At 34.3% G+C, this 15,730-nt stretch overlaps 1 protein-coding gene across 2 annotated transcripts in view; it reads right to left on the reverse strand.

The window, feature by feature from the left end:
- LOC123542485 (E3 ubiquitin-protein ligase TRIM33-like) overlaps nucleotides 1–15,730 on the reverse strand; it is a 32,294-nt gene that overhangs the window by 14,910 nt on the left and 1,654 nt on the right. The window contains exons 2-6 of one of the 2 annotated variants that reach the window (XM_053532162.1): nucleotides 15,348–15,424; nucleotides 14,914–14,954; nucleotides 12,238–12,385; nucleotides 10,975–11,074; nucleotides 8,461–10,102 (exon numbers count right to left, since the gene is read on the reverse strand). The exons of the other annotated variant lie outside the window; for it this stretch is intronic. Of the exons in view, the coding sequence (XP_053388137.1) occupies nucleotides 10,065–10,102; nucleotides 10,975–11,074; nucleotides 12,238–12,385; nucleotides 14,914–14,954; nucleotides 15,348–15,424 (404 nt within the window). The 3' untranslated portion in view covers nucleotides 8,461–10,064. Of the gene's footprint in view, nucleotides 1–8,460; nucleotides 10,103–10,974; nucleotides 11,075–12,237; nucleotides 12,386–14,913; nucleotides 14,955–15,347; nucleotides 15,425–15,730 lie in introns of those variants that run through there. 2 annotated transcript variants of the gene reach the window in all.

The raw sequence follows: 15,730 nt of genomic DNA on the forward strand, positions 1-15,730 counted from the left end.
TTTATTTACTGTGGGTGATTTTTTTTTTATTTCATTTATCAGGGACCCATTTTCATGTGTTTACAAATAACAATGCAGTATCCAACCTTTAATCCCCCTGTAAATCGTGTAGTTATCGTTTATTTGTATCTGTGTAGACCAGGGAGTGTTTTTAATCCGTCATATTTTTATAGCACGTTTTATGACGTCACGTAATTCATGACGTCATAGTGTTTCTAGCAGCGCGTGTTCTGTACCTTAGGCTACCTACGGGTCGTGTGAGATTAAAGATTTAACTATAATACCCTTTTAGCGCATCACACTCACACTACTCTTTATTCTGTAATATAATACTTGTTTTATTACATCGTTCACATAATTGTTTTGAATCGAAAGTTAAATGTTTACTTTATATTATATGTATTGTGGGAGGTGTCGGATATGTAGGATCCCCGTTTCAACGGTGTCGGATCTCGTGGGACGGGCAGATATTTAAGCGCCTGTCCGCTGTGGGAAGTCACTCCGCAGCTTGGAAATCCTAGTGTCAATAAGATCTACGCCATTTTGAAACGTATTTAAATTTAAAAGCATTAGTCAAAGCTATTTCTTGTTTACCATTTTCAGTCTGGTAAATCATATCTTTATAATAGCTCTATCATACTTAAGTAATCAGCCTTAAGTAATACTCGCTACAATAAAAAGTACATGTTTTGAATAGCTAGATTTTTTCTTTTTCTTCTTAACTACAGTATACTTGTTGATAAGTAACTTGTAACAAGTAAAGTTTTCTTTTCATTTGTCTGTAAATAAATTTGACGTAAGTAGAAACTACGTTTGTAGATTTCTGGATCTTCATGAATTAAGTAATTTTATTAGTCGTTTCTTATTCGCCGACACCTCCCGTATTTACACAGAATTTCATTGTTTTGCCTTTATAAAACGCACTTCGGTCTTTTCCCGAATAGCATTACGGTTGCTAAGTAGATCTTCGTGTATTTTTGGGTAGATTTTCTATTTTTGCAAATGATCAATGCTTACTGGTATATAACATTAAAATTGATAGACCGAAACTTGGCTTTATTCTATCTTATAAAACATCCAACATCAAGTACACTGCGGAGTCATCTTTTGCTTTCACAGCACTTGGATTTCCAACACATGTGCTCACTCTTTGTCCGTCGTCTAGTATTAGTTGTTGTACTAGTCAGCCTGTTCGCCCGTCCGTCTGAAAACAAAGCAAGTGTTTAAATATAATCATCAACAGAGGAACCGCACCAGGTCTTGCGTCCTACACGATATTTTTCTGGACTCAACTGAGATCAGCGCATCTAGGTGCAGTAATAACTGGTATCTGGTTTTTGTGATCAACTCGCGTCTGTGACTGAATTTATATTGAGGTTGCGGGAAACGGGCCAAGAGTCAACGCTACCCATATTATCCTTATCTACCCGTGCGGTTCGCAACAGGACCTTAATCATCCGGCCACGGAGGCTGTGCCAAGTCTGTACCTAAATAAATGAATTGCAATATAACGGAAAAAATTTACTGTCCAGTCATAATCACACTTTTTAAACTGAGAATCCAGTCATAAAAATATGAGTTTCTACTGAGTATCCAGATCAAGTCATAATCATACGCTTCTTGCACTATTTCTTAAGATATTTCTTCAAAAACATATTCTAAATATATTACTTTTGATTTCTTTGATAGCAAATATATTTTTAAAACCATTTTAGAAAATGACATTAAATGAAATACAACATTGTTTCCAATTCAGTGTAACAAAATCCAACGTTTCAAAGTGGTATTTCATCATTTTGTTTGTTATGCCCTTCTTAAAGTACTAATGAGTATGGTGGCTGATTTAGGACATTTCTTTATGTCTCATTGATAATTCAGACGGGCTTTTGTAGCGCATCCCGTTTTTTCGTCCTAACACGTACTCTATCGCGCCAGGACGAAAATTTGAAAAAACGAAACTAACAACATATGATAAAATAACATAGAACGCAACACAACACAACATCTTTTTTCATGTTCGCATGTGAGCCATTCACAAAAAAATGAAACATTTTATGTTATCCTTGCGCGTACGCCATCATGAAATCTTCGTCAATTGCACGCATGCCAACGTGATTTGTTTTGTTTAGATCAAGGCGCGCGTGACAGCATGACATAAAAAAGTTTCACTCGGTCGTGTTCAGTATTGTTCATTCCGCTAAGTTGCGTTGGTGCGCGTGCCAAAATGACACTCAAATCGTTCCAAATTCCGTTAAGGTGAGTTGATGCCCACGCCAAGACGACACAACGAAATGTGCTATATAAACCTCGCGCACGCCAAAGCGACGTAAAGGAAATATCCCAAAGCAGCCACCAACAATGATAGCAAACTTACCTTCGATAAAATAACTGAGAACTAATTTTGTCAGTTTCTTTAGCTTTAATAATTTCACTGCATCATCATGCAATGCTGTGGTCATATCAACAACGTTAATCTATTGGCGAATGTAAATATAATATCAACCGAATATTATATGCGTAAAATTAACTCTTTACAAATTATATTGGTAGTCCAATTCAATGAAATTTAAAAAAAATTACCTTAGAAATATCTAACATTAGAAATCTAGAGATTCAAAAAATTCTACTTCAGAGAGAAATGCTCAACTTATAATTTGATGTTATTGATATTTGAATAAAAACTTGTGAAATTCATCGATATTATCTTATCCCCTTTCAGTATCCTGCCGCTTTCTGCTGCTGGTGAATCTTCAAAAATCCATGACACAGATACAGCAGATTCATCGTAACCCCAGCTATATTAAAGTCAAAACTGCCAGTTCTTTCCTTCAATTCTAACAATTTTAAAGTGCTATTATTCATAAATATGGTTATACAGTAAATAAGCGATTAATTGGCAATTTATTTCAATCATAACTTGTAACACTCACCATTATGTTCTTATATTTGATTTGCAAGTGCTTTATTTAATTAAGGATATTGTGGTTTACTATATGTCTGGCAAGAAGGGCTTAGTTTGGTCAAGCGCTAAATTATTCCCTCGCATCAAAATATGTGTTGTGGTAGGTTTCGGATTCTATTTTGGCCAGCTTGACTGCAGCTTGTAATTGATTGCATATATGGTATGTCAATATATACCGATGCATACAGACTTTATGCAATGAGGCATTTCAGAATTCATACTAACAAGTATATGGTATATACATTGAAAGTTTATAATTAGTTAGAAAAAATGCAATTTTGACTTATTACTAATAAAGAATAAACTTATTAGATGTCTATATAATGACGGTATATGACATCAGTGATATGATATATTTAAAAACACATACTTAAGATGCTTACTTTCCACTTGACAGCAGATGTTACACTTCTTCCGGATTTCTACAAATGTTTTATAAATATAGATTTACCCGACCACTAGTTATGTATTTAATGGTTTAAAAGGGTACTGAGTAACAGAAAATACATTTGAATAGAACTCAATCAGCAGTAAACTAATCCGAGGCCAAACGGTTAAAGCTACTGACATCAAATCATTTGCCACCAACTGCTTTATGCCCGAAGCCTCGTTTTGAGGTAGAAATTATTGTTCTTGTGTGGAAGTTATCCAGCTAGTTTGCAGAAGGTCATAGATTCTACCTACATGCCCGCCCATGCTTGATAATATATTTCGGGTAAGGGTGAAGGAGGAGACCAGGTCAAGTGGGAAGTGGGCATATGGCTTACAATTCTGACAGTGTGACGTTATATCAACGGACATGGTGTTTATGCTCAATGCTCAAAATTTGCCCAAATGCATTTTACAAACATAGCATAAACTACAGTGCTGAAAATAATGGCATTAAGTGCAATCAGAATTCTCTACTTCCGCAAGTGTTATCTTCTAACATAATCCTCAGCAGAATTCAGAAAGAATCAATAACAAAAGAGTAAATAATCCAAAATAAACACCACTTATTACTTTTTGTTTGTCTGTATTTAGGCCTTGTAATGACTTGTTCTTTGTAAGTATTTTTTTAATCTTTTTTCGACATAAACAAGAAATTGACGAAGTATAAATGAACCGAAACATGTTATCTCCTGTTCAATTACCTAGAATCAAATTCAAGACATCTTGAGTCATTGCATGGTGCAAAAGTTCTTTAGCTGATCGGACTAACTAGCGAGCTCTTTTTGATATTATTTATGAGATATAAAAATCATCAGAAGCATTGGCGGCAAAATATGTATTCTAACACAACCAACTAATAACCTACATACTTTTAGATCAAAATCTATCTCGGGTTATTCTACAATAAACCGACCTTGAACTATACTGCGCGCGCACCGTGTTTTGGCTATTCGTTTACGCGAAGTTTACGTTTCATAAAAGTCCTCCTCTGATTCTCGTCTAACGTTGTTTGAAGTAAGTTGTGTTAGAAACGAAATAATAGTTACTGTATCTAAATACAGTTTATCGTAGAATACCCGGTATCCCTCGTTTGTCGTTTTTATGCGTAGATATATGTCACCTTCGGCCTTTGTGATATATCCATACGTATAAGAGCTCCAAACTCGGGTTATTCTACGATAAACATAATTTTGATATTTATTATTTCTTAGATGATGTGACTGAATTTAACTTTTTCTTGTTCTTTATCGAGACAACGTTGAATTAGTCCAATAACACTGCTTTTGACCATTGCACTTTCATTCTACTATCTCTAAGAAATACGTAGTCTTCAGTTTTATTATTTTTCTCTATCTCGGCTATCTTTAGCTTAATGTTCTTCAGTTTATTTCTTAGAAGCACTATAGCGGCAAACAGCCTATTTGGCTGATTCTTATGCGATTGTAGTGTCTCTTCCATGGATGATATTTCAGTTTTAATGTCAACTGCCTCTTGTTCAATCACACCTATGGTACCGATTTGTTCAATCATGCCTATGGTACCGATATCCTTTGTTTTGATATCGGTAGCTTTGTTACGCATGTTTGCTCTAAGTCTATTTGTATTTTTGACAATTTCATCCCTAAATGCCTCTAAATCACAAATAATTTTCGCATGTACAGTCTCGGTTGCATTTTTATTTGATTGTATTGCTGACAAACATTCCTAAATTTGAATGCTGCAATTTTCCACATCTTTTACAACATCTCTTAATTCTTTGTTCTCTTTAAAATCTTTGTCCTTTTCAAATACGTATTCAACTTGGCAAGTCTTATATTCAAGGATCATACAGTCTCCGCATCCAACCTGATCGTTAGATTGGCAATAAAACTTAACTAACTCTTTAAAGTGTTCAAGACATTTTTCCATGTCGACATCGGGCGCGCTTTTATTATTTTGTGCACTACCAATACATCCGCGGTCAAGTAGTACGTGATCTTTACAAAACGAATTAAGTGTTTTTTTATTAATTTATTATTGGCTTTATTATTGATTTATCTTTTGGCTGGACTGAGTAGTTTCATTAAAGGCATTTTTCTTAACATAAAAAACTGATAAAATTTTGAACACTTTTAGGAATAATTTCTTTCCCAGGCCAACTTCAATAATCTCTTAAAAGCCTTTTCTTTAGTACCTTTGTTCTGCAAACTAAGCAGCTGATAACTTAGTTCCTGGTTTCACTTAAAATGTCTCAACCCAGTGACATTTAATTACATAGCCAGCTTAAATGTGATAACACTCAAGGGATACAAAGAAAGTACAAACTGCTTAGCCTTCTAACATCCTTTAAGTAAAATTCTTATGAAAACTTTAACACTTATTATGTAAGCTGACCTTGATAGAAAATTATATAAGGTATTTCACACTTTTCCAAGCCATAAACAGAGATTGTTCAGTCCCGCCTAACCAGAAATATTAAGTTTCAATTGGTAAAGGAATGTTGACCAATGGGCAGCGAGATAACCCTTTAAAAGATATCTTTCCAAGTGGCAGCATTATTCTGCCATTCAAAGAAATATATACTGGAAAAGAGGAATTATCTTTCTTATACTTTTAATAGGTAAGTGATTTTCTATATGCTAATTTTTCATTTTTTTTCTATGTTATGTGTAAATGTTTTCTTGTATGTTAAATTTTTATTATATTTTTCTATGTTATTTTTCTAAGTAAGAAATTTCAGTTTTAAAGTTACTTTAAAACAAATTTCAGTTTTGATGCACTTTAAAATACATTCTAGTAAAATTCAAGACTTAATATTTGAAATGATATTTTCTAGTATTTAGGTAACAGAAGTTTATGATCTTGGATAGTTTTTGAAATTACACAATTATTTGATTTTCTAGAATTTATAAGATTATTCTGTAAATTCAGTACCAGGAATATATGAATTAATCTAAAGATTTGAATATGTATATAGAGTAAGAGTTTTGATAATTGAAAATTGTGATGTTCATTCTGTATGTAAATAATGATTCAAAATTAAGTGATACTTCTTTCTGATACTGAAATACTGATTGATAATCAAAAGTACTGTTATGACTCTGAAATATTGGTATTATCTTTAATAACCATAATTTGGATAAATCATCTTAAATATTGAGAATTATATCTGGTTGAAATATTCTATTTCAATAGAACATTTAATTATATTTGAATTCTGGTTTGAGTATTGTAATGGAAAATTATTATTATAATTGCGTTTTACGTGTTGTACTGTATAATGTTGATTATTCTGCCATTCAAAGAAATATATACTGGAAAAGAGGAATTATCTTTCTTATACATTTATTAGGTGATTCCCATTTTGACGTTTTGCAAGGTATAAACAAAAGCAGAACAACTACAATATCAATGATATCAAGCTTATTCATATCGGAAGACTTGTTAAAAACAGGATATATGATTCTACTTTTCACAATATTTCGAACTTCCTCATCCGCGACATACGAAACTGAATGACCTATCACAGAATGATAGAATCTGAACATTTTACTGAATTGGCGTATCATCTTGCAACATACTTGATATAATTAGTTACTAGCTTTAGACTACAGTTTGTTTCTTCAGTGTAAGATGATTATTTCTTTATCCTTTCAAAACGATACTGGAAGAGACTGACTTATCATAATGAAGTAATATAAATACAGCGTAGATTAAAACGCCCGAAAATATTGGTAAATATTAATGAGTGCCAACTATTTTTTTTTGTTTGGTTTGAAGTCCCAAAATTATAGGTCACATGGCAACTTTTCAACTTTGATGGTGAAGGAAGATCCCAGGTGCCCTTTCGCGCATTAATTCATCACGAGGGGGAACGTAAGTAGACTCAATGACCTTTTTCCGTAAGCCAACATGATTGTTTCCTTACATGAATAATTTAACGCCCCGAGTGAGGCTAGAACAATCATCTGTAAGGGACAAGTGATACAAAGTCAGGGATCTTAACCACCCGGCTACGGAAGCTGAGCCAAATCAGTACATCCGAACAATACATTTAACCGCAAATATAAAAGCATAAATGTATTACAATAAAGCGGAAGAAATTTACTATGCGTTTTCATGTTCAAGTTGATTTTCACGAGGAAAGCCCCTTGCCAATATGTTTTCAAAAAGGCCAGACTAATATTGCTTTGTTTATCTGTCGTATACATTGCAGACATTTTTCAAAAACTTACAAATATTTGAATTACACAATATGCTTGTCATTTTGTTTACAGATTATACCTCTTTTTTACCAACGGATGGCATAATTTGGAAACTTCTTGAATATACAGTATAACCCATATAAGGCACACACTTCAAAAATGGAAGTAACAGCAATTTGAAAGTAATTCCAATATCGTTCAAGTTGAAAAGATAATTTCTGTACAAAACACATGTTCGTTTATGACAAACTTTCTACTATACATATTTACGGTTGTTACAAAACAGTCAATTGCACACCTTTTTTTCCAATGTATAAGTAACATAAATTAGTTTTGTGTTTGTTTTAACGTTAAGCTGAAACAGTGTTAGTCACACTGTACTGACTTTTCAGGTTATGGGGGCAGATATCCCAGATGCCCTTCAGATGATTTTGTTTCAGGCATAGGTGGCAATTTTGTTTATACATTGATCTCACGTAGCCATTTTTCTGGCTTGCTGAAATAACAGAGATTTCTGCGCACTAAGCGAGATTTTGAGCTTACATTGGTGATGGGCAATAGTTTTGAAGTCAGCTGCCTTAACCACATCGTGTTCCGTTTGACTAAGCGTATAAATTGTACTTTAGAAAATGGGAAACGTTCGTGATTAAATTATTTTAAAAACTAGTTGTCATTTAATTTAACAGTTTCTAGTCTTATATGTAAAATATAGTTGCGTCACATCTGCGTTACTCTTGCCGGTAACAAAATGTATTAGAACATTTTGGAAGCTTAGATTTAAAAAGGAGACATGGTTTGAGAAAATACAAAAGTGAAAACACACAGGTCGTCCAACACGATGAAAAAGAAAATTATTAGTGTGAATGACATATGCAACATGTTCTTCGAAATACTGCCAGGGATCATTTTGTACAATATCTACTCAGTAAACGGCATAAGTATCTACTGCAAAACTCCTTGATAACTTGATAACATTTTACAACACGTGATCCATTAAATTGACTGATCAATACCCTCACGTATAAATAACTGCAAAATAGGTGATCTGTACTACCAAAATCAAACTATACTACTAATAGGAAATCAGATACTTACCACACAATGTGTACAATTATCCATATTAGTATGATAATTGTTATCCCCGCTTTTTCTATTATTGAAAGAGCTGGACAGGAAACGGCCTAGTCCGTAACATACTCCTCCTCTTTCTTCTATTATGTAGTTTACTTTGCGCCAGCCTTCACCAAACAGCTTATTTACTTACTTGTTAACCAGGTACAACTTGTTTTCTCAAAGAATAGCCTCACTTCTAATTAGTAAAATGGAAATTGTTGTGAAAAGAAAACACGATTTATTTTTTAGGAATGAAAACTAATTTTATATTTACAAATATATGGACCTTTTTCTATTCAAAAAAGTAAAATGAGTACGTAATATGAATACATGAACAATGTTATTTGACGTTACTGACGAAACGCTTACATTTTACGTCAACATTATTTCGCCTATTTGAAAAATATGTCAGTGACAAGTAATGTTTCAGCGAATGCAAAATAGGATAAAAATTCCTTTCAAAAAGGATTGCCTTGGCTGTGTGAGGAAATGTAGTACAAAAAAGGAAACTGTATAATGCTAGTTAATGTCTAGTGCCTGACGATGTGCTACATGAACAAGATAGCTTAACAATGACTAATGTGCTCAAACTGTAAAACAATTTTAAGATTTATATCTCATAAATCAGCAGTGGTTTTCTATAACAAGCCGTTTCAATTGACTCAGACTAAACATTTCCACTACTAGCGTGAATTTGTTTAGCACTTCAGGGTTAGTGTTCAATTACGACAGAGCAGTCGAACCGGCATATTATCATAATATTTGAAATAAAATATAATCAGGATATGTCAAAACAATTGCACACCCAGTCATATCACACGTTTTAGTACACAGTACACAGATGCTGTCATAATCACACGTTTTTGTACTCAGTACACAGATGCTGCCATAATCACACGATTTTGTACTCAGTACATAAATGCTGTCATAATCCCACGATTTTGTACTCAGTACACAGACCAGTCATAATCACACGATTTTGAACTTAGTACACATACCCAGTCATAATCACACGATTTTGTACACAGTACACAGATCCAGCAAAATCACACGTTTTTGTACTCAGTACACAGATCCAGTCATAATCACACGTTTTTGTACACAGTACACAGATCTAGTCAAAACCACACGTTTTTATACTCAGTACACAGATCAAGTCATAATCACACGTTTTTCTACACAATACAGAGATCAAGTCATAATAGCATCCACTTATACGAAGTAAAAAGGTCCAGTCATAATCACGCTTTTTAAGCTCAGTTCACAGATCCAGTCATAAACACACGAGTTTATACTGAGTAACCAGATCAAGTCGTAATCAAACACTTTTATATTCAGTAACCAGATCCAGCCAGAATCATACGCTTCTTTCACTACTTCTTAGTATGTTTCTTCACGAACTCGTTGAACTCTAAACCCGTATTGGAAAAGATGAAATTGTTATCAATATGTATGGAAAAATATAAATGTTTCCGGTATATAATGATTTCAATTTTCAAATAAATTCCTTTGAATAATTTTTATTTAAGTATTCTACAAGCCACCGCGATATTTTAATGCACATTTAATATTACTTTGATTTCATTGATAGGAAATATATTTTTAAAACCTTTTTAGAAAATGTCAATAAATGAAGTATTATATTGTTTCCAATTCATTGCAGCAAAATCCAACATTTCTAAGTGGTATTTATTCATTATTTTTGTCATGCCCTTCTTGAAGTACTAATGAGTATGTGGTTGATTTTGGACATCTCTATATGTTTCACTGATGTGTGCGCGGCTTTTGTAGCATATCCCGTTTTGTCGTCCTGGCGCGCGCACTATCGCGCCAGAACGAAAAGTTGAAAAACGAAACTAAAAACACAGGATCATATAACATAGAACGCATCACAACAAAACATTTTATTTTTTGTTGGCATGTGAATCATTTGCAAAAAATGAAACATTTTAATATGTTGTCTTGGCGCGTGCGCAAAAACGCCACTAAGACATCTTTCTTAATCTCGCGCATGCATATTTTTGTTTTGTTCAAAGTGCGCATTCCAGCATTACATAATGTTTCATTCTGTTGTGTTCAGTGATTGTTATGTCGCGTTATTAGTTTCGTTTTGTCGTGTTGGTGCGCGCCAAAAAGACATTTAAATCGTTCCAAATTCCGTTATGGTGCGTTGACGCCCGCGCAAGGACGACACAACGAACTGTGCTATATAAACCGCGCGAACGCCAAAGCGACGTAAAGAAAATGTCATAAATCAGCCACCATCAATGATAGCAAACTTACCTTCGATACAATAACTGAGTACTAACTTTGTCTGATCCCTTGCTTTTAATAATTTCACTGCGTCATCATGTGAAGCTTTTGTCGTACGTACATCGTTAATCTAATATTAGTGAATGTAAATATACTATATACTAAATACATGTACCATCTGCATAAAATTAGGTCAGATTTTCTTTATTAAGGCATCGCCACAGTCACAAGTCAATATCAGTTCATATTTTCAGACCTAGTATTTTGCTCTTTAAAATTACACTAAAACCATAAAAGATGGTCAAATTATCACCAACATAGAATCATGTGATAATTTATAGTACATACGCCGCTTGTAAAATGTTGAGTCGCGTTTAGGCCAATAGTTTACCCCAAAATATTGAAATCTTACAAGCAGTAAACTCCATTATAACACATAGAACAAAGACAAAATGTAGTTCTTATTGCAGTACAATATGTACACTACAAACACTTGTGGAATTTTGGTCGAAATTATTCCTGGTTATTGCATTAGGCACAAAAAGACAACCCCATATAAATTTAACTTAAAATGTTGTTTGTACATGCATTACTGACACCAGTTCACACAGATGGTTCAATACAACATTACGCTAACTATATTGATTTATATAAGGAGATAACATAGTTCTTCATTGAACAGTCGACCTATAATATCACCTGTTTATATACATGTAAATCATCTGTGAACAGATAAAACAAACTGGATAAACTGATAGTGTTTGAATTTTTGTGTACAAATCAGTAACCAGGTAAAATTTCAAAATAGTTCCCTAAAACTTTGTTCTTCACGGTCTGCTTTATAATTGGCTGTATATATTGTTTACATGTATTGAATATATATTGAGTCTGACTGCACGAAAAATTGCAAAATTTTGTCATTTTGGCCAGAGAAAAAAATCGAATAAAGGCATAATACAGGAAGTGAATTGCACATCCTTTTACTTGTATATGTTCACATAGATATTTACAACATACTTATGAAAAAAACTATTGACTCCATTGTTACCACTTAGTCATCTTTTATTTTTATGAAAATTTGCATGGAAACTTTTGAGTAAAATGGCCGCCTTTTATTCTACTGGTTATTTTATTCAATGAAGTTAAAAATACCTAACAAATATTTCACATTACAATATCTAGAGATTCAATAATTCTACTTCAGAGACTGTAACTTCTTGCACTGCAGTACGAGAAATGCTCAACTTATAATTTGATGTTATCGATATTTGAACTGAAACTTATGAAACTCACCGATATTATCTTGTCACCTTGCAGGATCCTGCCGGATTCTTCTGCTGGTAAATCCGCTATAATTCTTGACACAAAAACAGCAGCTCCATCATAACCCCCAGTTATATTAAAACCAAAACCGCCAGATCTTTTCTTTAGCGTAACTGTTCTAAAAATATATCGATTCGAGAGTGTTATTATCAATAAATAATGTATACAGTAAAAATCGATTAAATGGTAATATTTATTACACTGATCAGTATGTTTTTACAATCGATTCACAAGTGCTATATTCATCTGGTCGGATTAAGGGCATTGTGTTTTACTAAATGCCAGTGACGAAGGGCTTAGTTCGGTCAACTGCTAGCTCATGCCCTCGCATCAACATTTTCGCACTGTTAAATGTCGCTCTGCCGCTAAATGTCGCACCTACCGTTAAAAGTCGCAAGATTGAAGTTAAATGTCGCAACCACCGCTAAATGCCGCAAAATCATCTGCCGCTATATGTCGCAACTATAACGTTTGATGTCGCAAAAATCCGCCCTTCGTTATATGTTGCAACATTTGATGTCGCACTGCCTATTTAAGACTAAGACAAATATTAACAGTTGTGTATTTTTCATTTTAAATTTTCTATAATAGATGTAAGATTGGATCTTCAATAGCACTTAAGTAATGTGGTGTTAGCTTTAAACCCAACGGAAGTCATACTCATATGTTGCTGTATACTTTTTTTAGGGCAGCAGTCTTACTATGTTTTATATACTAATTGCTTGTACATATAGAAACAAGAGGGTCACAATAGCCCTAGAACGCTCACCTTACCTTCACAGTTTGCTTGAACAGCTTTGATAAAGTTCCACTAAATAAATACGGGTTGGTAATGAAATGTTGTGTTCGAGGGGTGGTATAACGGTGGAGTAGGTACGGGGAAGGGGACGAATGATGTAAAAGGAATCTAAGACACAGTAGCAACAAATAGTGTGGGGGTGGGAATAGAGGAGTAAGGGGGACAATTTCTGCAGAGAGGATGATGATGTGATGATAAGAGACAAAGTCAAGAAAAATATACCAAAGTGCCCACTCGGTGCTTGAAATTATGCAGGGAGGGGCACATAGGATCTTTCTTTGCCATGAAAGCTGGATAGTTGCCTTATGGCATTAAGTGTAAAATTCCAACAAAGCAATAGAACCACCCACCCAGAAACACTATTTTCGAACAGGTTTAAGTGGCTTGTGTTCAAAGGCACAGACATTTTCAAGATCGTTGCAGTTAGCATTACTCACATGTGCACCTAAGATGACATTTTGCTCCAGTTTGCAATATATAGCCTTTCAACATAAGGGTTCGATACCTCGGTGGCAAGGTATTTTTATGTCGCATATATCTTACATTTTTCTATTACAAATTATATCTTGTAGTAGCATTTACTGAAATGAGCAAGACTGCTGGGCTAGCCTTGGCTGGGCTAGTTAAGTCAATGACTTTGATAGAAGATCACTTGTCTTTTTTATATTTGATATCATGTTGGGAAATTGTCGGCAATTATCTAAATATAATTGTTATATTTTTTATGACATCTACCTAAAACTACGGTGGTATGTTGAGATCACAAACTAATGTTTTTAATTAAATTATCTCGAGCAACCAACATAAGATGTCGTTCAATCAAAATAAGATGTCGCGAGCTCTAGATAAGATGTCGAACGATCGAGATGTTATGTCGTGATCGAGATAAGATGTCGAGCGCTGGAGATAAAATGCCGTGCTCTCACGATGAGATGTCGTGCGATCGAAAGAATGTCTTACATTCCAGATGAAATGTCCTGCTCTCGAGATAGGATGCCATGTGATCGGAAAAAGATGTCTTGCGCTCAAGATAAGGTCTTACGCTCTCCAGATAAGATGTTGTGCACTCGAAATAGGATGTCGTGCGATAAAAATAAAATGTCTTGCACCCAATGAAAAATGTCGTGCTCTCGAGATAAGATGTTGTGCCCTCAAGGTAACATGTCATGTCCTCGAGATAACATGTAGAGCGCTCGATGTGATTTTACTTTTAAACGGGAGAGTTATGATGGTCCTAGATTGATCACTTGAGTTTCACAACTTGAGGTCTTGCGTGGACCAAAAGGATTTTACAACACGATGCATGAGAATGCAACACGACGCGCGACATTAATGTTGCGATGTCATTGTCGCCTGTCGTGTCGTGTGCCGAGCGTCGTGTCAAATTTGTGTGCTCCGTTTTGTGTATTGACCTTCTAACTTACTAGCTCGACAAATGACATGTGATACAATGCGTGATAATATGAGACGACGCGAACCAATAAACCCAACAGGCGATGCGATGGGTAACACGACGCGCGACATCAATGTTATTTGATCTAAACAGGACACCATAGGATTCCGTAGTTTATACCTAAAAAATATTTAGTACTGTACTGAATACCGCCTTTAAATATCAAATCAATAATGTATGTATGGCAAGGCGTCATTGGAATGCAAATAATCATGAAGTTCAGAACAGTATGTTACTTCTAAGCTCCGTATTCCACGTGCATATTTATGCCTGCACCCACGCACTAACCGAATATCTCATATCGGGTCCTAAATATTTGAAAGTAATTTCTAAATTGCAAGGATAACGATCACTGACCCTAATACATCAGTAATATAAACATATAAAAACATACCTCAGATGCTTACTGTTCACGTGACAGCTGATGTTACATGTCTTCCAGTCCAAGAAAAGAAATGAAAAACACATTTAAACTATTTTTGTTTTGAAACGTTGACAAAAAAGATAAACGCTGACAGGTGACGAAAATCTTACACTAGTCTTTAACTTTCATTCAAACCACTTTCCTCTAACATTTATATTGTCTTGTGATTCTAACAAATTTCGTGATCTACCTCCTGATGTATTTGTATTTCGAGACATAGGCTACATATATGTATTTAAATGTGTCCTTTAACCTTTAGCCTGCTGGCGGGAAATGATTCTGCTATTCGCTATTCAATCAGTAAATTTACAGTAAACTCCCCTTTGAATAACAAATGGTATTACCCGAATTGAAAGATGGACCAGTTCATTTTAGAAATTTAGCAGGGTAAAGGTTGATTTTACCTGATCGTTTGGGATGTCTGATGTTACTTGTGGCTTCATCGTCATTTGGATTAGCTTACTGTCGCCATTCTTTGTATCTGTAATAAATTGAATAGAAGTGCCAAATATGCCTAGAAATTGAGAACCCATCTTGATTACATAGCCGGAAAATGCATTTAATACAGCACATGTCAGTCAGATTAAACAAGAAATATCTATCATATCTATATTGCCTGGTTTAACTTGTTCTGTTGCTTATATTAATGGTTTACCGAATGAAATTCGATAAATTTAACCGACAGCTTGTTATATATTTGATGCTGTAAAGCGTACTAAGTAACAGAAAAGTGGACAAACGGTTAAAGCTGCTGACATCAAATTATTTCCTCTCACTGCTTTATGTT

This window comes from Mercenaria mercenaria, chromosome 19, assembly GCF_021730395.1.
Source record: "Mercenaria mercenaria strain notata chromosome 19, MADL_Memer_1, whole genome shotgun sequence".
Classification (NCBI taxonomy): Eukaryota; Metazoa; Mollusca; class Bivalvia; order Venerida; family Veneridae; genus Mercenaria; species Mercenaria mercenaria.